Source organism: Lolium perenne, chromosome 4 (genome assembly GCF_019359855.2).
Source record: "Lolium perenne isolate Kyuss_39 chromosome 4, Kyuss_2.0, whole genome shotgun sequence".
NCBI lineage: Eukaryota > Viridiplantae > Streptophyta > Magnoliopsida > Poales > Poaceae > Lolium > Lolium perenne.
Genome location: NC_067247.2, coordinates 143762056 through 143783746, shown reverse-complemented (window position 1 = coordinate 143783746; position 21691 = coordinate 143762056). Strand labels below are relative to the sequence as shown.

Sequence of the window (21691 nt, the reverse complement as noted above, 5' to 3'; positions counted from 1 at the left end):
CAGGCGCAGGTGGCACTGAAATGGCGTGACAGATGTAGGTGAAAGCCAATGCCCAAGTAGACCTGCAGACTAGTTTCGTGGAGGCCATGCTCTTCGTCAAGCAAGAGAGGATCCTCGGTAAGTTCATAGATGCGTCCTCGAACGCCTGTACCATGTGCGCAGGTCCACGTGGCGTCCCAGTTTGCCTCCGGCCCCACGCCGGCCCAGTTCAATGGGGCTCCAGTTCCCAACCATAACCAAACGCCGAGAAGCGGTGACTCGTTACCAGCCGCGACAGAAAAGACGCGAGCGGTACCGGAGGAGAACATGCCGGTGCCCCGCACCCTGTTTGAGGAAATGCCACCATTTGCCCCGACGATGGACAGCGCGGTACGTTTGCTCTCATTGTCTGACGTCCGATGATTCATAGGCCTATTGGGTGAGACAAAGAGAGGGCGATATTTCGGCCATGATCTTTAGCGGCGGTTTCGTCTGCGAAGGCATCGTCGGATGGACGTCGAGGCCAATGGGCAAACGCCAACGCCAAAAGGATGGACGTCGAGGCCAGAAGGCTCGACGCCGAGGCCAAGATTCAGGCAGAGGACACAAGCATCATGCTGACCGACTTGGCCACCATGGACGACGACACCAGGCCTGGTTGCTGAAGAAGCGCGCCGAAATCCGTGCGCATGACGCTTGATCTACCGTTCCCATCTTGGCCTCTTTCTGGACTATATTTGCTGATCATGGCCATATGTTGTGCTCGTTTTGAACTACATTTTGTGCCGTACAATGTGGACAATCTGATAGACTTGTATTTGAGATAATCTGATGGTCATATTTTGTTAAAATTTACTTGTTTATGGTGTTTTGGGAGATTAAAAAAAAGGACCTAGGTTGACAAAATGCGTCGGCTCGCTAGGATACCCCTCAGAGCAAACAGATCCCTAACTATTTTCGTATCCCGGACCGACGCAAACAAACGCGCGTGGCCACTTTGGATCCGAAATGCGTTGGGCCGTTGGAGATGCCATGAGTGGAACGTGTATATACCAACTGATGCAGGTTTGTCAGGCCAACAGCATAAAGTAGAAAATAATAAAAACTGACTCGGGTTCCCAAGTAACCGAATCAAACCCATATTTCAGTTTTGCACATTTCTCTCAAAAAACAACAAATTTTATGAACTGTGGAGAGCAATAACAAGCTTGATCATCCAGAGCAGAGAAAATCGACAGTATCTAGGAAACACACTGCATTTCCTGAACTTCAGAATACTTTGTTCGTGTTAACATAGACCGCCGGTTCACCGTGATATATCAGCACGGCCCTGGGTTCCAATTTGTTTTTCCAAAATTTTCCAGAATATAACGTGATCATCAAGAGCAGAGAAAGATGAACAAAACTAGGAAACGAAGGGAAATTTGCATTGCCTAAACTTTGGACCGCTTTGTCCATCCAGTTCCCAGATGGTGCACGAGCGGCAGCAAATCTGCCAATGTTCCATCGGTACGTAATTACAGACACTGGAGGCTAATACTAGGCTACTGGCCCAGGAAGGCGAAACAGCGAACGACGATGATACACGGAAGCGTATCTCATCAACGATGCGTGTCTGATCTCAACCAAGGCAGGTTCAGAGACCGCCCCCAGCACTTATTACATACAACGCAGGTGAGGGACCTTTTTCGATAAAAGGGCGCTTCATTACTCAAAACATCAAGCATTACACCCAGCTTCTGCATAATATTTAGAAAACTTGTTGAGTAGTTCCTCTTACCCGTCTCAGAAATAGCGATAAAATCTAAGACATGTTCTTGAATGTTTTCTGCAATGTATAAATGTTTAGCCAAGTCTTTTAGACCTCTGCCACTTTTAAACATGCCATTCATTGAGAAACTATCACGGATTTATTCACTTTGGTCTTTTTGTTTGGCCAAGCATTACACTTAATGGAGGAGGTTCTGGATTTCCGTTCCGTTGCCTCTAGTTCAAAGCAGCAGGTGAGGGACCTAGTTCTCCATGCGGATGATGCAGCGGATGCCCTCGCCCTTCGCCATGAGGTCGAAGGCCTTGTTGATTTCCGAGAACGGCACGCTGTGGGTGATGAACTTCTCCACCTCCAGCTCCTGAAGAAAATAGCAACTTGTTCAGGTTTCAGAGTATGATATTTTAGAAACAGGAGAGCTTTCAACACATCCGAGAGCTTCCTGTTTACCTTCTTCATGTACATCTCCACAACATTGGGTAGGTCAGTGCGTGGTTTGAAGTTACCGAAGAAGGTGCCCTTCAGAGTCCTCTCATTGAGGAAATTCATTGGGTGGGTCTTGAATTCGGCGTTCTTGTGTGGCACACCCACCAGCACAGCTACACCCCAGCCCTGTATACAGATCACAGATTTAATGATTCAATCCAGGAAAAAGAGAAGACAGAAAATGATCATGTTCAAGTAGATGATTGATGTGTTACGAAGTCATACATCATGAACACATTCAAATGCTTGTATCATAGCATTGATGTTGCCACTGCATTCAACACTGCGGTCAACTCCGCCATTTGTCATCTCAACAAGTACCTAGAGCATCACAACATTTGTATGTTATGATAATGTGGTATATGAGCATTAGGTGTATAAAGAATATATTTCCCTGATGTGAAGAAACAAACCTCTTGAATAGGCTTGCTGTGGTCTTTTGGGTTCACAAATTCTGTGCAGCCAAATTTTCTAGCTGAACATGGACCCAATTAGGGAGACATAGTGGCTTCTCAAAGCAACAAACGAAAACTCATGATCTGGTAAAATCAGGAGTATTTACCTTCTTCAAATCTGTTGGTGTTCAGGTCAATACCAATTATCCTTGAGGCTCCTGCAATCCTTGCACCTTCTGCAGCCTAAATCACATAAACATGAAGGGCAAATAAGTGCAAGTCCAGATTGCAGTTGTAGGACAATCATGAGAAGAGTCAGAATATTTACAGCAAGTCCAACAGCTCCTAGCCCAAATATCGCGACTGTCGAACCCTTTGGCGGTTTTGCTACATTAATCGACGCACCAAGACCTACAAAAAGAATGGCAACTCAGCATCTCAAGATAAGAAGTAGCCATAACAAGCACACTACAAAAAAAATACAAGTCAACTTACCAGTAGAAACACCACAGCTAAGAACACAGACTTTGTCAAGGGGAGCCTCAGGGTTGATCTTCACAACACAACCAACATGCAGGACAGTATACTCACCGAAGGTGGAAGTCCCAACGAAATGGTAAATCGGCTTGCCATCAATAGAGAACCGTGACTTGCCATCACTGATCATCACACCCCTGTCGGTGTTGATCCTGAGCAGATCACACATGTTGCTCTCCGCCACTACGGGAGAGCTCCAGTCTGCCGACGGCCGCCAGCCGTCGGCACAGCAAGAAAGGCCGTCGGCACAGGCTGTGCCGACGGTAACCGTTGGCGTAGCTTCGTCGGCATAGTTCCGGTCGGGGACTGCCCGATCACCGTCGGCACAGACTGGCCGTCGGCACAGATTGTTGTGCCGACGGTATAACCCACCACAGCTAAGAACACAGACTTTGTCAAGGGGAGCCTCAGGGTTGATCTTCACAACACAACCAACATGCAGGACAGTATACTCACCGAAGGTGGAAGTCCCAACGAAATGGTAAATCGGCTTGCCATCAATAGAGAACCGTGACTTGCCATCACTGATCATCACACCCCTGTCGGTGTTGATCCTGAGCAGATCACACATGTTGCTCTCCGCCACTACGGAGAGCTCCAGTCTGCCGACGGCCGCCAGCCGTCGGCACAAGAAGAAAGGCCGCCGGCACAAGCCGTGCCGACGGTGACCGTTGGCGTAGCTTCGTCGGCATAGTTCCTGGTCGGGATCGCCCGATCACCGTTATAACAGATCGCCGTCGGCACAGATTGTTGTGCCGACGGTATAACCATCGGCGTAGTATTTCAAAATTTTCAATTTTTTTTTGAAAAAAGATTAAAAAAATATTTTGACAAAATTTTTTTTTTTTATATTTTTTTAATTTTCCTCTTATTCTTTTTTACTTGTTAATCTTTCACAATCACACTTACACTTAGTACATCTAATCTTAGGTCAAATTGCACTTGTATTCAAACTTCCCAGTTGGTCACCCATCCTCACACTACTCCTGCCCCAGCACGCTTAACTTCTTGGTTCTCTTCGGATGAGCTTCCTTGAAAGAAATGACGCCCTTGTTGTTCATACTACCATATCAATCATATTAACCCTTTGACCGTGCTGCCACATCTCTATATTTTTGAATTCTAAACAATTACTTAAGTAAACAACAATGAATATATATAAATAATAATAATATAGAATTTGAAAAACAATTAAATGATTTAATTTTTGTCTTTTTATTTAATATGGAATAATTAATATCAGTAAATACGAATTTGGCAAATAATATGTCTAAATTGATCAGAAAAATAAGAGGAATACAAATATGACATCCATATCATATTTTGAACCTACAATTTAATTTACCCATAAATCATGAGCAATAGATCAAGTACCTCTAGTTTAAATCTGGTTGACTTTATCGAAAATGAGGTGGGAAACGGCCTCGGCATGGCATAGTTTGCCGAAATGAGGTCATATTTGGCACGTGTGTGGGTCCTAGGATGGGAAGCAAGACCCCGGACGCGGATTTCTATTCCGACCCACGGGCGACCATATTTTCATTTTTAGCGTGCCCAAACGGTTTTTATTTGTGAAGCAGCTACATGGGGCGCATTTTAGTATGACGTGAAACCTCCGTGCGATGATAGTAGACCACCTACGCACCACCTATCACATGACATGTGCACGCATTAGCTTTTTGGGAACCCATGCGGTTTCCGGCGGTGTCCCGCCGAATCCGCTGGAAACTGACCGGATTTGAACTAGGGCTCAACTATCCGTCATTCCAGAAATTCCGGAAAAAATGTTTTTAGTTCTACGACGCATTATTATATGTGCTAATTTTTGTCCGTTTAGTTTGTTCGCGAATGGGTGCACCGGCACGCCCGGTACGGCGATACCGCATGTCCCGAGGGTCCTGTTTTGGCCAGATGGCAATTTGAACGAAGTCAAATAATCTCATGGAGCCGCGTTGTGTCATTTTATATGTCATGGTAACTATTCCGTTTGTCAAAACTGGGATACGGCAATTATTTTGAATAAACCTTCACGAAAAGGGCTATCATGTCCGGAGTTCTATGGATTTCAGGGGAAATGAGGTGGGAAACGGCCTCGGCATGGCATAGTTTCCCGAAACAAGGTCATATTTGGCACGTGTGTGGGCCCTAGGATGGAAAGCGAGACCCCGGGTGCGGATTTCTAATCCGACCCACGGGCGACCATCTTTTCATTTTTAGCGTGCCCAAACGGTTTTTATTTGTGAAGCAGCTACATGGGGCGCATTTTAGTATGACATGAAACCTCCGTGCGATGATAGTAGACCACCTACGCACCACCTATCACATGACATGTGCACGCATTAGCTTTTTGGGAACTCATGCGGCTTTCGGCGGTGTCCCGCCGAATCCGTTGGAAACTGACCGGATTTGAACTAGGGCTCAACTATCCGTCGCTCCAGAAATTCCGGAAAAAATGTTTTTAGTTCTACGACGCATCATTATATGTGCTAATTTTTGTCCGTTTAGTTTTTTCGCGAATGGGTGCACCCGCACGCCCGGTACGGCGATACCGCAGGTCCCGGGGGGCTGTTTTGGCCAAATGGCAATTTGAGCGAAGTCAAAAAATCTCACGGAGCCGCGTAGCGTCATTTTATATGTCATAGTAACTATTCCGTTTGTCAAAACTGGGATGTGGCAATTATTTTGGAAAACCCTTCACGAAAAGAGCTAGCACGTCCGGAGTTCTATGGATTTCAGGGGAAATGAGGTGGGAAACGGCCTCGCATGGCATAATTTTCCGAAACGAGGTCATATTTGGCATGTGTGTGGGCCCTAGGATGGTAAGCAATACCCCGGACGCGGATTTCTAATCCGACCCACGAGCGACCATTTTTTCATTTTTGGCGTGTGTGAAAGCCATGAAACCTCGAACATTATAGCTCATTTATAAGAAAATTTATTTAGGTATTTGAAATATTCCATTTTTGATATTTTTCTATGATAGATCTTGTTTTTCTGCAAAATTTGATATATTTTACTTATTTTTCTCAGTTAGAATGATTTAGTTATGCTTTTTTGAAGACTACCGTTGAGAAATAGGAAAAAGCTATGCCGACGGTTTAACCGTCGGCACAGTTCTGTAGTGGAAAAAAAAAGAAAAAAAAAGTTGTGCCGACGGCCAGACTGGTCCTGTGCCGACGGCCAGAACTGTGCCGACGGTGATCGTCGGCACCACCAGCCTGTACCGACGGCCAATTTAACGCCGACGGTCATCCTCGTCGCCACGCTCCGGAGGCTACTGTGCCGACGGCCCCGACATTTGGCCGTCGGCACATCGCCTGGCCGTCGGCGTACGGCAATTCTCCCGTAGTGCGCCGACTTGCAATGGAGGCATTCCTTACACTCCCCAGTGAACACAGGGAGGACATGGTCACCAGGGGCAACCTCAGTCACACCCTCTCCAACACTCTCCACTATGCTGTAACATAAACAAGTTCAGGGGATGCACAACAGATAAATATGACCAAAAACTCAATACAAAAGGACTTCACACTAGTGGAAAAGAGGCCTTTCGTCCCAAGCAATAGTCCCCGTTTTAAACCAAACCGGGACCAATGGGGGGCATTGGTCCCGGTTCATCATGAAAACCCTTTAGTCCCGGTTCGTTTGGACCCTTTAGTCCCCCTTCGTGTTACGAACCGGGACTAAAGGGTGGTCTATGGGGCAAAACCCTTTAGTCCCCCTTCGTATTACCAACCGGGACTAAAGGTCCCTTTAGTCCCGGTTCGTAACACGAAGGGGGACTAAAGGGTTTTTTGCCCCCCCATGCACCCCCCCCCCCCCCCCCCCCCCCCGTGGATCGCCTTTTTAACACTGTAAAATAGAAAAGAAAATGATAGAAAATTCAAAAAATAAAATATTTTCAGATTCTTGTATGTTATGCAGCCTACTATTCGGAGAAATTAAGAAATTCAAATTTTCACTTTTTTTGCAAAAAAAGTTAAAAAAATGGTAAAACCGCAATAACTTTTGCGTACGACGTCGAAAAAAAATGTCTACTTCCCCCTCCTTTTCCTGTAGACAGTGTTGGGCCTCCAAGAGCAGAGGTTTGTAGAACAGCAGCAAGTTTTCCCTTAAGTGGATCACCCAAGGTTTATCGAACTCAGGGAGGAAGAGGTCAAAGATATCCCTCTCATCCAACCCTGCAACCACAAAGCAAGAAGTCTCTTGTGTCCCCAACACACCTAATAGGTGCACTAGTTCGGCGAAGAGATAGTGAAACACAGGTGGTATGAATATATATGAGCAGTAGCAACGGTGCGTAAAATAGCTTGTCTGGCGTGTAGTTGATGGTGGTAGTATTGCAGCAGTAGTAACACAAAGAAACAAGAAACAAGCAATGATAGCGATATTTAGGAACAAGGCCTAGGGATTACACTTTCACTAGTGGACACTCTCAACATTGATCACATAACAGAATAGATAAATGCATACTCTACACTCTTGTTGGATGATGAACACATTGCGTAGGATTACACGAACCCTCAATGCCGGAGTTAACAAGCTCCACAATAATGCTCATATTTTAGTAACCTTTAGTGTAAGATAGATCAACAGATTAAACCAAGTACTAACATAGCATGCACACTATCACCTTCATGCATATGTAGGAGGAATAGATCACATCAATATTATCATAGCAATACTTAACTTCATAATCTACAAGAGATCATGATCATAGCATAAACCAAGTACTAACACGGTGCACACACTGTCACCTTTACACACGTGCAGGAGGAATAGAACTACTTTAATAACTTTGCTAGAGTAGCACATAGATAGTAGTGATACAAAACTCATATGAATCTCAATCATGTAAAGCAGCTCATGAGATAATTGTATTGAAGTACATAGTAGAGAGATTAACCACATAGCTACCGGTACAGCCCCGAGCCTCGATGGAGAACTACTCCCTCCTCATGGGAGCAGCAGCGGTGATGAAGATGGCGGTGGAGATGGCAGCGGTGTCGATGGAGAAGCCTTCCGGGGGCACTTCCCCGCTCCGGCAGCGTGCCGGAACAGAGACTCCTGTCCCCCAGATCTTGGCTTCGCGATGGCGGCGGCTCTGGAAGGTTTCTGTGGGTTTCGTTGAACGTGGTAGGGTTTTCGCGACGGAGGCTTTATATAGGCGAAGAGGCGGCGCAGGAGGGCTTCTGGGGGGCCCACACTATAGGGGGGCGCGGCCCCCCCCCCCTGGCCGCGCCGGGGTGTGGTGTGGGGCCCCCAGGGCTCCCCTCTGGTCCTTCCCGGGTGTTCTGGATGCTTCCGATGAAAATAGGAACTTGGGCGTTGATTTCGTCCGATTCCGAGAATATTTCGTTACTAGGATTTCTGAAACCAAAAACAGCAGAAACAGAACCGGCACTTCGGCATCTTGTTAATAGGTTAGTTCCAGAAAATGCACGAATATGACATAAAGTGTGCATAAAACATGTAGATAACATCAATAATGTGGCATGGAACATAAGAAATTATCGATACGTCGGAGACGTATCAGCATCCCCAAGCTTAGTTCTGCTCGTCCCGAGCAGTAAAACGATAACACGTATAATTTACGGAGTGACATGCCATCATAACCTTGATCATACTATTTGTAAAGCATATGTAGTGAATGCAGCGATCAAAACAATGGTAATGACATGAGTAAACAACTGAATCATAAAGCAAAGACTTTTCATGAATAGCACTTCAAGACAAGCATCAATAAGTCTTGCATAAGAGTTAACTCATAAAGCAATAATTCAAAGTAAAGGCATTGAAGCAACACAAAAGAAGATTAAGTTTCAGCGGTTGCTTTCAACTTGTAACATGTATATCTCATGGATATTGTCAACATAGAGTAATATAATAAGTGCAATAAGCAAGTATGTAGGAATCAATGCACAGTTCACACAAGTGTTTGCTTCTTGAGGTAGAGAGAAATAGGTGAACTGACTCAACATTGAAAGTAAAAGAATGGTCCTCCATAGAGGAAAAGCATCGATTGCTATATTTGTGCTAGAGCTTCTATTTTGAAAACATAAAGAGAGCATAAAAATAAAGTTTTGAGAGGTGTATGTTGTTGTCAACGAATGGTAGCGGGTACTCTAACCCCTTGCCAGACAAACCTTCAAAGAGCGGCTCCCATTTTATTTTATTTTGGGTGGCACTCCTTCCAACCTTTCTTTCACAAACCATGGCTAACCGAATCCTCGGGTGCCTGCCAACAATCTCATACCATGAAGGAGTGCATTTTTATTTTAGTTTTATTATGATGACACTCCTCCCAACCTTTGCTTACACAAGCCATGGCTAACCGAATCCTTCGGGTGCCGTCCAACAATCACATACCATGGAGGAGTGTCTATTTTTGTTAATTAATTTGGGACTGGGAATCCCATTGCCAGCTCTTTTTGCAAAATTATTGGATAAGCGGATGAAGCCACTAGTCCATTGGTGAAAGTTGCCCAACAAGATTGAAAGATAAACACCACATACTTCCTCATGAGCTATAAAACATTGACACAAATCAGAGGTGATAAATTTTGAATTGTTTAAAGGTAGCACTCAAGCAATTTACTTTGGAATGGCGGAGAAATACCATGTAGTAGGTAGGTATGGTGGACACAAATGGCATAGTGGTTGGCTCAAGTATTTTGGATGCATGAGAAGTATTCCCTCTCGATACAAGGTTTAGGCTAGCAAGGCTTATTTGAAACAAACACAAGGATGAACCGGTGCAGCAAAACTCACATAAAAGACATATTGAAAACATTATAAGACTCTACACCGTCTTCCTTGTTGTTCAAACTCAATACTAGAAATTGTCTAGACCTTAGAGAAACCAAATATGCAAACCAAATTTTAGCATGCTCTATGTATTTCTTCATTAATGGGTGCAAAGCATATGATGCAAGAGCTTAAACATGAGCACAACAATTGCCAAGTATCACATTACCCAAGACATTAATAGCAATTACTACATGTATCATTTTCCAATTCCAACCATATAACAATTTATCGAAGAAGAAACTTCGCCATGAAAATTAAAAGCTAAGAACACATGTGTTCATATGAACCAGCGGAGCGTGTCTCTCTCCCACACAAGTATTTATTCAAACAAAAACAAAAACAAAAGCACACAGACGCTCCAAGCAAAGCACATAAGATGTGATGGAATAAAAATATAGTTTCAGGGGAGGAACCTGATAATGTTGTCGATGAAGAAGGGGATGCCTTGGGCATCCCCAAGCTTAGACGCTTGAGTCTTCTTAGAATATGCAGGGGTGAACCACCGGGGCATCCCCAAGCTTAGAGCTTTCACTCTCCTTGATCATGTTGCATCATACTCCTCTCTTGATCCTTGAAAACTTCCTCCACACCAAACTCGAAACAACTCATTAGAGGGTTAGTGCACAATAAAAATTAACATATTCAGAGGTGACACAATCATTCTTAACACTTCTGGACATTGCATAATGCTACTGGACATTAGTGGATCAAAGAAATTCATCCAACATAGCAAAAGAGGCAATGCGAAATAAAAGGCAGAATCTGTCAAAACAGAACAGTTCGTATTGACGAATTTTAAAATGGCACCAGACTTGCTCATATGAAAATGCTCAAATTGAATGAAAGTTGCGTACATATCTGAGGATCATGCACGTAAATTGGCTTAATTTTCTGAGCTACCTACAGGGAGGTGGACCCAGATTCGTGACAGCAAAGAAATCTGGAACTGTGCAGTAATCCAAATCTAGTACTTACTTTTCTATCAACGGCTTAACTTGGCACAACAAAACACAAAACTAAGATAAGGAGAGGTTGCTACAGTAGTAAGCAACTTCCAAGACACAAAATAAAAACAAAGTACTGTAGCAAAATAACACATGGGTTATCTCCCAAGAAGTTCTTTTCTTTATAGCCATTAAGATGGGCTCAGCAGTTTTAATGATGCACTCGTAAGAAATAGTAATTGAAGCGAAAGAGAGCATCCAGAGGCAAATTCAAAACACATTTAAGTCTAACATGCTTCCTATGCATAGGAATCTTGTAAATAAACAAGTTCATGAAGAGCAAAGTAACAAGCATAGGAAGATAAAACCGGTGTAGCTTCAAAAATTTCAGCACATAGAGAGGTATTTTAGTAACATGAAAATTTCTACAACCATATTTTCCTCTCTCATAATAACTTTCAGTAGCATCATGAGCAAACTCAACAATATAACTATCACATAAAGCATTCTTATCATGAGTCTCATGCATAAAATTATTATTCTCCACATAAGCATAATCAATTTTATTAGTTGTAGTGGGAGCAAATTTTACAAAGTAGCTATCATTATTATTCTCATCAAGTGTAGGAGGCATAGTATAATCACCATAAAAATTACTCTCCATAGTAGGCGGCACCAAAAGACCACTATCATTATAATCATCATATATGGGAGGCAAAGTATCATCAAAGAAAATTTCCTCCTCAATGCTTGGGGGACTAAAAATATCATGCTCATCAAAACCAGCTTCCCCAAGCTTAGAACTTTCTATATTATTATCAACAATGGTGTTCAAAGCGTTCATACTAATATTACTACCAGCATGCAAATAAGATTCCATAGGTTTTTTAATTTTCGCATCAAACAATCCATGTTTTAAATCAGGAAATAGAGTAAAAAGCTCATTGTTGTCCATTATGCCTTACTAGTGTAAACAAGAAACAAAAAGTTGCAATTGCAGGATCTAAAGGAAATAGCTTTGAGTACTTACAATGGCGGAAAATAGCTTGGTAGCCAAGGTCCGGAGTGTGAGTACCTTTTACCTTTCCTCCCCGGCAACGGCGCCAGAAAAGTGCTTGATGTCTACTTCCCCCTCCTTTTCCTCAGAGATGTTGTTGGGCCTCCAAGAGCAGAGGTTTGTAGAACAGCAGCAAGTTTTCCCTTAAATGGATCACCCAAGGTTTATCGAACTCAGGGAGGAAGAGGTCAAAGATATCCCTCTCTTGCAACCCTGCAACCACAAAGCAAGAAGTCTCTTGTGTCCCCAACACACCTAATAGGTGCACTAGTTCGGCGAAGAGATAGTGAAACACAGGTGGTATGAATATATATGAGCAGTAGCAACGGTGCCAGAAAATAGCTTGCTGGCGTGTAGTTGATGGTGGTAGTATTGCAGCAGTAGTAACACAGTAAAACAGTAAACAAGCAGCGATAGCAGTATTTAGGAACAAGGCCTAGGGATTACACTTTCACTAGTGGACACTCTCAACATTGATCACATAACAGAATAGATAAATGCATACTCTACACTCTTGTTGGATGATGAACACATTGCGTAGGATTACACGAACCCTCAATGCCGGAGTTAACAAGCTCCACAATAATGCTCATATTTTAGTAACCTTTAGTGTAAGATAGATCAACAGATTAAACCAAGTACTAACATAGCATGCACACTGTCACCTTCATGCATATGTAGGAGGAATAGATCACATCAATATTATCATAGCAATAATTAACTTCATAATCTACAAGAGATCATGATCATAGCATAAACCAAGTACTAACACGGTGCACACACTGTCACCTTTACACACGTGCAGGAGGAATAGAACTACTTTAATAACTTTGCTAGAGTAGCACATAGATAGTAGTGATACAAAACTCATATGAATCTCAATCATGTAAAGCAGCTCATGAGATCATTGTATTGAAGTACATAGTAGAGAGATTAACCACATAGCTACCGGTACAGCCCCGAGCCTCGATGGAGAACTACTCCCTCCTCATGGGAGCAAGAGGCGGTGATGAAGATGGCGGTGGAGATGGCAGCGGTGTCGATGGAGAAGCCTTCCGGGGGCACTTCCCCGCTCCGGCAGCGTGCCGGAACAGAGACTCCTGTCCCCCAGATCTTGGCTTCGCGATGGCGGCGGCTCTGGAAGGTTTCTGTGGGTTTCGTCGAACGTGGTAGGGTTTTCACGACGGAGGCTTTATATAGGCGAAGAGGCGGCGCAGGAGGGCTTCTGGGGGGGCCCACACTATAGGGGGGCGCGGCCCCCCCCCTGGCCGCGCCGGGGTGTGGTGTGGGGCCCCCAGGGCTCCCCTCTGGTCCTTCCCGGGTGTTCTGGATGCTTCCGATGAAAATAGGAACTTGGGCGTTGATTTCGTCCGATTCCGAGAATATTTCGTTACTAGGATTTCTGAAACCAAAAACAGCAGAAAACAGGAACTGGCACTTCGGCATCTTGTTAATAGGTTAGTTCCAGAAAATGCACGAATATGACATAAAGTGTGCATAAAACATGTAGATAACATCAATAATGTGGCATGGAACATAAGAAATTATCGATACGTCGGAGACGTATCAAAGTCCTCTACGCCCCCTCATTCCAGGAGAAGATCGTTGAGGCGTGCATCCCCCTCTACCGCGTCATCACAAGGTGGAGGTGGTGGACGGCTGCTCCACGTCCTTCTGGCTGGACAAGTGGGTTCTTCGTCAGCTGCTTGCGGAGCGCTTCCCTGCTCTATTCTCCCACAACACTCTCCGGCACGCCTCCGCAGTCTCCGTGGTCACTCGGGGACTTGACCTCTCTGCCATGGAGGCCGAGCTTCTCTTGGTTCGCCGGCTCATCGACAACACCTCTCTCAGGGGCGGCCAGACGCTCCATCGACTCTCCCTCGGTTCCTCGCTTCTGCTTGCGCGAGTCTTACCGCATGCTATTGACGGCGCGTCCGCGGGACGCGTCTACATGCATGTCTTGGTCCCTGTGGCTCCCTACGAAGCTGAAGCTCTTCGCGTACCTCGCTGACATCGACCAACTAAGCACACGAGCCAACCTCTTCTACAAGAGCAGCGCGGCCCCTCCGACATTTGTGTTGCTTGCCCCGCCGCGGAGTCCAGCAGGCACCTGTTCTTCGACTGCCACCTGTCCGCGGAACTGTGATCCTGGCTGGATGTCCCAATCCCAACAGGGCGCTTCTACATTTGGGATCTTCAGGCGCCCTCCCTTGTGCCCGCCGCCACTTGGTCCATCTGGAAGTCCTGCAATGACCTTGTCTTCAACGAGAAGACCCCCGCTTCGAGCTCTACACTTAGGATGGTGTGCGACGATCTTGCCCTCTGGCGGTGGCGCCTCCAGACCGCCAACCGGGTGGCCCTTGATGCGCTTCGGTCCTACGTTCTTACTCGCGATGTTTGACTTCGTTTTTCTCTCGTCCCATCCCCCATGTATTTCCTACATCCTGTACATATAGATCGGCTGTTTGGCTTTTTTGGGTAATAATAACAACTCGGTGGGGGTTCCCCCCCCCCCCCCCCCTGTCATTCTCAACAAAAAATAAAACGTTGTAACACAAGCCACACAGTTCTTGTATTTCAGAATCTAAACTTTTTTCCTGATGTCTCCTTCACATGTTCAGGGTTTCATAAAAATATACAGAAGCAAATCAGTAATAATATGTCAACGGGAGTAGTAGTGCAAGAACATACCCTCCAGCTTCATGACCGAAGATCCGAGGGAACACGGGAGTCTGTCCCTAAGAATCGGAGGCCACGGAGGCGCAAGTCAACCACAAAACCCAGGCGGGATATAATTAATTATAGGAAAAATGCCCGTGCGTTGCACCGGGAGAAACAAATATTTACAGTAAACTATCCATAAAACTATATATAGAAGGGAAGCCCTAGTGGGGAGAAAAAACGGCCTCTTCAAAAATGCCCTTGTGTTGCGTCGGAAAATAAATATATTAACTTTGGATTAAATTACCGACACTGCTTAAATTTTGCTCCAAGTCCAAATCAAAGGGTATTTGCTCGTTGTCCCGGCCGGCGCTCGCCACGCCGCCACCAAGATCCTCTACACCGGCATTCTCATGCTTTTTCAGTAATATTATCCCGTGCTTTTTGTTTCGCTTTAAAAAACTCCCTCCTTTTCGTTACTTTTGGCTAATACTATCCTTCTCTTTTTATTCTATGTTTAAAAAAACTCATTCCCGTTTATTTCTTAAAAATAGAAAATATTTTGTCAAATAAAAATAAAAGCTTTTGACTGAGATAGGGAGCGCGTCGGCCCAACCGAGAGGCCAAAGCCCCCAGCCGGCCACCCCCTTCGGCCCAAGTTAGCCCCACACGAGCAATAAACCCTAGACCCCCACCACCAGAATACCCCTATCACTTTTGCAACCCGCCACCAATTTTCTAGACGCGATCAAGTCTCATTCCTCCAGCGCCGCCCTCCCACTTTCGGCTTTCTGCTCAAACACCGATGCTTTCAAGTTATACACCGACGAATTGCGTAGAAAATTAAAGTGTACATTTTCGGAAACTCGTGGTGCTCTTGAGCACAAGTGAGCTCGTTTTTTGAAAAATTTGAAATAGTACTTTTCGGTCTAAAAAATTCAGCCAAAAAAATACGTAGATATTAATTAAATTAACTATGTGGAAACAACATCAGTGGGGGTCTATCTCACAGGCACAATTATTGAACGAACTCCTGCCCATCAAAAAGAAACCCAACTCCACCTATCAAAAATCACCCCCACGGACCATAGCCTGTAAATAGAGATTGTAAAACAACATATTTTCAAGTATTACAGTATAAGACCCACCTGCCAACATTTTCTCCTAGCCTGCACGCTGGCCCGCGTCCCCAGCCGGCAGCTGCGTCCGGGCCAGCCACGCGCTCCCGCGCCTGGTCGTGCCGCCGCCAGCAGCCCCTCCCATAACGTTGTGCTGCCTTTGTCATCCGCTTCCGTCACGCACCCGCCCAGGCCCGCAGGAGCACCAGCGCCGCCACGCCCAGGCACACACGGCGCCGCCCTACCACCCGCGCGTGCTCATCCACCGTCGGCCGGCCGCTCGCCACTCTCATGTCGTGCGCCCCTGCTCCGGCCAAAATAATTTATAATTTTGCATTTATTGAAAATAACATTTCGTTAGGAAATAATTGGTCGATAATGTGTTAGGAAAAAATGTTTACACGTATTAGTGATGTAACGTGTCCGGAAAAAAGGTGTACACGTATTCGGGATGTGCACAAGAATCGATGGAAAATGACACAAAAATAATCTCGCGTGGTGTTGTGCTGCTAAAATATATAAGTCCATGGCACCACCTGTGTGCTATAGGAAAGGGGATCCATCGATGCCCCGATTTCACCACGACCTCTCTCTCCTGCGCGGGCACCAGACTCCCCCATGATCTCCATCCTTCTCGTTGACTCAACCACACATCTGACCTTCCCCTTCTCTGCGCCTGCGCCGGTCCCTTTCTCCAGGGTCGTGTATTCTGCCATTTTATATAGCTCCCATCCATTGAACACGCTCAGCTCTGCGACTCTCTAGCCTTGCTGATTCTTGGTGCCTCTCTTTTCCATTGAGATTCAATTCCTTCCTGATTAGATCTTAGATCAAACAATGGTGCTGCTAGTTCTTGTTTTCCAAGGCGGCTTATTGATTTCTGGAAACATTGCGTATATAAACAGGTGAGACTTCATATAACAGCGCGAGGTGGGACTATTTTTGTAAACAAAATATCAATGCTTGGCTACTGTAACCTTTCGACGGGGAAGCTCGCTTGTGTGTCTTGCAGACCAGGCCGACGCAGCTACGGCCCAGCGGATCTGGGGCAGTTCGAACCGCTCCCAGATTCGTATCTCCTCGTTCCCGAATCCCGAATCCCAAATCCCCACCATACGCGAGCACATCACAGCGGCTGCGGTCTTTGTTTGATCCACAAGAAGCTGGGCACCACATACATTCTTCTTTGCAAGGAAAGGGGGTCAGGGAGTGCTGCTGTGCCAGGAGCTGCGATTGAGCTTCAGGTCGATTTCCTTCTGCTCCCGGACGAAGCGACTGATTCTTCTTCTGCTCGCGGACGAAGCGGGGTGTCTCGAGGTTGTGCAGGCCTTGGCAGGGCGAAGCCCGCGTGGGCGGCGGGGGGCTGCTGCGCCGGGATGTGGCCGCGGCGAGCGACGCTGCTGCGCCGGGATGCAGCCGCGGCGAGTTCCGTGCGCCTGCGCCCTTGCAGACGCTCGACAGCGTCACGCGCGACCTTGGCAGGGCGAAGCCCGCGTGGGCGGCGGGCGGCGTTGACCCGCGGCGAGCGACGCTGCTGCGCTGGGATGTGGCCACGGCGGGTTCCCTGCGCCCGCGCCCTTGCAGACGGCGAGTTCCGTGCGCTAGCGCACCTGCAATCGACGGCGTCACGCGCGTGGCCGTCTGGAAACGGACGCGGTGGAGAGGAAAAGGAAAAGAACCAGACGAACCGGTACTATGGCAATTTAATGTAATATGCGATTTGGTGGGAGGACAAAACGGTCCATAAAATTGTTGGTCGAAAATTTTGGTAGAAACCTTAGCTGCCCGTGCGTTGCTACGGAACGAGAAAAAATATATTTTCTGATAAAAACATTCACGACATAAATGTTTGCCTGAAGATCTTCCACCCACATAACCCACCTTAGTTCACATTTCATCGTAAAATTTAGTGTAAGTTGTATTACATTTTTATGACCACTCCCTTCCTTGTGTCCCCCTCCTGCTATACCCTCTCCTCCGCTCGGATCTCGATGGGGACGTAATCTGGAGCGAAACGCCAAGAATGATGCTATGCGCCGTTCACTCTACCCGTCCCTTTTTTTGGTGCGGAGCGGCAGAAGCTTTGGTAGCTGTGGTCAATTGCCTGACCTGCCATGCTCAATTATTGACCGTGGTTACGCGGTTTGAGCAAACCTGATTACCTGTTTCACTACCGTCATTGACACACTGTTGATTTAATTTACCTCAGACCACTGCAAAGTGCAAACTATAGGCAGCGTCCTCCTTTTATGGGAAAATTAGATCTATACCATTAAAAGATCCCATCTTTAGAAAAATACCACTGAAAAATTGTGCTTTAGAAAAATACCATTCAAAGCTAGCTCCGTTATTGATTTCTACCACTGCCGTGATCTTCACGTGAACTGGTCCTTTTAACAAACCAATCAACATTTGAGCACCCATTCAAGGGCAGCATTTGGGCTGCACATCAACGCACTCTCCACCAGCAATTCACTTGCTTCTCAAGCAGCATTATGGTAGCATACAACAGGATATCTGAAACAAATTTAAGATGATCTGCTCGGCAGGGGCGGAGCTAGAAATAGCCAATGGGTGGTGCTAATACTGCCTTAGTAGTGCTAGTCACCTAGGATTATCATATTTTTGCCTTGAAAATTAAGCATGCCCGTTGAAGTGCATAGCTGATAGGCCGGTGCTACAGCACCGGCAGCACCAGGCGTAGCTCCGCCACTGTGCTCGGCATGCTGCGCGACGGCCATTTGTAGTATGAAGAACTTCCGATTGATGGACGTAGTGTGTGCCGCGCTATTGGGGTCCTGGCCGAACGCTCATTTATCCGAGCATCATGCTCATGACGAGGAAGAAGCAGAGCCATGCAGTAGCGTTCTGGCAGCGTCCACCGCCGCATCATCGAAAGCGAACCCGTCCTGACCGCGCTCCGCCAAACAGCGCTGCAAGGTAGCTGTCCACGTCGAGACTGTTGTTGCCACAAGGGCCTAGCTAGCTCTTGCTGCGAACGGACGGAGGTGGAAGACAGAGATACACAGAATTTTTCTGGGCGCTCGAACGCCTTCTTCTTCCTTCAAACCCGAGCTCAACCTCGTGGTCCTAATGATGGAGATTACAGGGAGGGGTCTTATAGCTGCAGCTCGCACCCACGTCGCTACAGCGCGCACACACGCACCCACTCGCCCATGATCAGCTCTCCCAGCTCGCGCACGACGCGCTCATACGCGATCGCCACGGCCGGCCGTGCGGCTGGACCACCTCTCCTATTCTCTCGCTAACAAACTAACTAACACACGCAACGCACGCACACGATACAAACACAAGCCAGGCACAGACATGGCTTAGTGCCAACAGACACAGTCTTGCAGGTAGCTCATGAAAGCTAGCTTTGGCGTCGTCATGGAGGAGCGTTCGTCGGAGGATCGCCGCCGCCGCCGGGGAGGGACGCTGCGGGGGAGGCGCGCCGCCGGGTGGTCTCCATCGCCGTCGGCCTGGAATGGTGGAGTGCGTCTGCTCTGGGTGGGGCGTGCGCCTGGCTGGGTGCGTTGTGTTCAGGTCTGAATCTGATCGATTGGCCTGACTTAACCTCCAATTTCACGGCATTGTAGAAACACTGACGGAGCTAACTTTCAATGCTATTTTTCTAAATCACAATCTTTGGGTGGTATTTTTCTAAAGATGGAATCTTTTAATGGTATAGATCTAATTTTCCCTCCTTTTATTCATGCATGCAACAGCGCAGCAAACCCTCATCTTCTTCGGCAGGTGCCAATCATCATATACATAGCAAGACCAGAGGTGTTCGTCTGTATTTTTTCGCTGTTTCTGTAGCGATGGTAGCAATGTGAGCTCTCCGATACACCAGTTGTCCTTGCACGTGTGTACCCATGATTAATCAATAGAGTATCTCCTAATAATCATCCGATTTGCTTGAAAAATGATTTCAGACCACCTAAGATATATCTGTTCTGCAAATAGTATCAGATGTTAATCTTAGCAATTGTATATGTCTTGAAGAACATCACCAATCACAAAATCTCCGAAGGATGCAAGAACCACCAGTTACATACAACACTCGTGCGAGTGAAAAGGTGAACGTGACGGGGCTCGTTGGTGCAGCGTACAAAGCCGAGCGACGAGCCAAGCCGATGCCTCATATCAAGAGCTTGACCGGCAGGCCAACAGTCATCCAATCACGACATCGCCGTCCCCATGCTTTCCCGGCCAACATGTTCCGCTCTGACGAGCCGACGACGTCCGCCTCCCTCACGGGGCTGACGGTAAGACCACAAGATTCATGTTACTCGCCTGCGAGGTTGACGATGAGGCGGGAGTACACCGTGGAGTCATCGTACCACGAGCTCGACTGGCAATGTCACGGCCCCACCGCCATGGTTCCCCGCCCTGCACCTTCCGCTCTGACGATACAACGATGGATGCCTCGCCTGCTGGGCCGGCAATGAGGATGGAGTACATCGGGCTGGGCGGCGTGCACGCCCTTTGACCTCTGGATGGCTAAGAAGATTGTACGTCCACACCAACAATATGGGAGAGGCCCTTTGCCGATTTGAGGTTCCCGCAGGCGAACAGCTTGTCCACCGTCGCCGCCTCTTTCTGCTGCGTTCACGAGATCACTGAAGACTTTTTTTTGGCGAATAGATCACGGAAGACTTCTTTGGTAGCTGTCACATGATGCATCGTTGTATACTACTACTTGGCGTACACGACATGGATTGATTCGGCTCTTCAATACACGACGTGGATCGATTCAGCTATTCCATATATGCAACTTCAAAGTTTGCCGGTCAGAGACGGATAAGGAAAGTAAAGGAAAAGTGACCTTTTCTTGTTCAAACCGGGGAGGAGTAGTTCGTGCGGAACGGACGATGGAACGCTACGCAGGAAGGAAACGTAAAAAAGGTTGGACGAAAGCGCATTGAGACGGACCAAACCACGGAAACGTTAGCTCCTTTATTATTAGGTATAGATATAGATATAGATATAGGTATAGATTGACCAGAAGCAGATACTAGGATGCCCGTGGCATGCATACCTTGGCCTCCCAGAAGTAGACGTCGGAGCGGCAGAGGGCGGTGAAGAGAATCTTGACGCGCACCTCCATGGCCTGCGGCGGCGCCACCTCCACCTCCTCCATCGACAGCGGCTTCCCCACCTCCCATGCCACTGCGGCTGCAACACACACAGATCCAAGAAAAGGACATCAGAATGCAGTCTCGGGATCACACCATAGCTTCCCCCCGAAATTAATTATTTAAATAAACCTTGATCTTACAATAATAGGTAAATCGGCAAGCGAAAAGGACACAAGCAAGCAACTTTCAGTGAGGCCTTATCAAATCTTGAGGGAAGTACACAAAGGAAAGAGCAAGAAGCAGAGCAGACCTTTGCACTTGATCACCTTCCCCGCGGTCGCCATTGCTCCCTCGCCTTAGTGGATGAAATCCGTGGGGGAACCGAGCGTGGGGTGCGTGGTCTATATATAGCTCCTACCTGAAGCCACCCTGTACTTGTTGCGTAGCAAACCACCTGGCGCCGATACCGGGGCTCCTTCCTACACCTGGAAGCCGTGGTTTGTCTGGCTCTTTCCCTCGTCGGTGGGGGCAGGGAGGGTCGTCGGTGGTGGCACCTGGCTGGATCATGGTAAGCGTCGGCTGCACGAACGGACAGAGGTGTTTGCAGTGTAGAGGAAAATGGTTTCCCGGATTCTGCACGAGCGTAGAAGGAGGGGAGTTACGCTGCCGCTTCTGGTTCCATGGTCTGCTCTTTATTTTTCTATATATCCCTTTCATCACGTACTAAAATAATATGTTTAAAAAAATTAAAATTCATGATAAATAGGAAGGCAACCCATGAAATAGTATGAAAGAGCAAGTTTTACTTTTTGTTAATAGATATGTTCAAAGTTCAAACAACGGAGCTGACAA

At 46.7% G+C, this 21691-nt stretch overlaps 1 protein-coding gene across 2 annotated transcripts in view; it reads right to left on the bottom strand.

Moving 5' to 3' along the window:
* Positions 1 to 21224, bottom strand: part of LOC127294103 (alcohol dehydrogenase 1) — a 32570-nt gene extending 11346 nt beyond the window's left edge. Inside the window, exons 1-11 of one of the 2 annotated variants that reach the window (XM_071818813.1) lie at positions 21150 to 21224; positions 20800 to 20936; positions 14668 to 14714; positions 6524 to 6622; positions 3124 to 3359; positions 2957 to 3039; positions 2796 to 2871; positions 2647 to 2708; positions 2459 to 2554; positions 2198 to 2359; positions 1715 to 2108 (exon numbers count right to left, since the gene is read on the bottom strand). In XM_071818813.1, coding sequence (XP_071674914.1) covers positions 1992 to 2108; positions 2198 to 2359; positions 2459 to 2554; positions 2647 to 2708; positions 2796 to 2871; positions 2957 to 3039; positions 3124 to 3359; positions 6524 to 6622; positions 14668 to 14714; positions 20800 to 20936; positions 21150 to 21183 — 1149 coding nt within the window. In that variant the 5' untranslated portion in view covers positions 21184 to 21224 and the 3' untranslated portion in view covers positions 1715 to 1991. Of the gene's footprint in view, positions 1 to 1714; positions 2109 to 2197; positions 2360 to 2458; positions 2555 to 2646; positions 2709 to 2795; positions 2872 to 2956; positions 3040 to 3123; positions 3360 to 6523; positions 6623 to 14667; positions 14715 to 20799; positions 20937 to 21149 lie in introns of those variants that run through there. The other variant, XM_051323855.2, reaches the window with a different exon arrangement.
* Between the last annotated feature and the right edge of the window lie 467 nt (positions 21225 to 21691).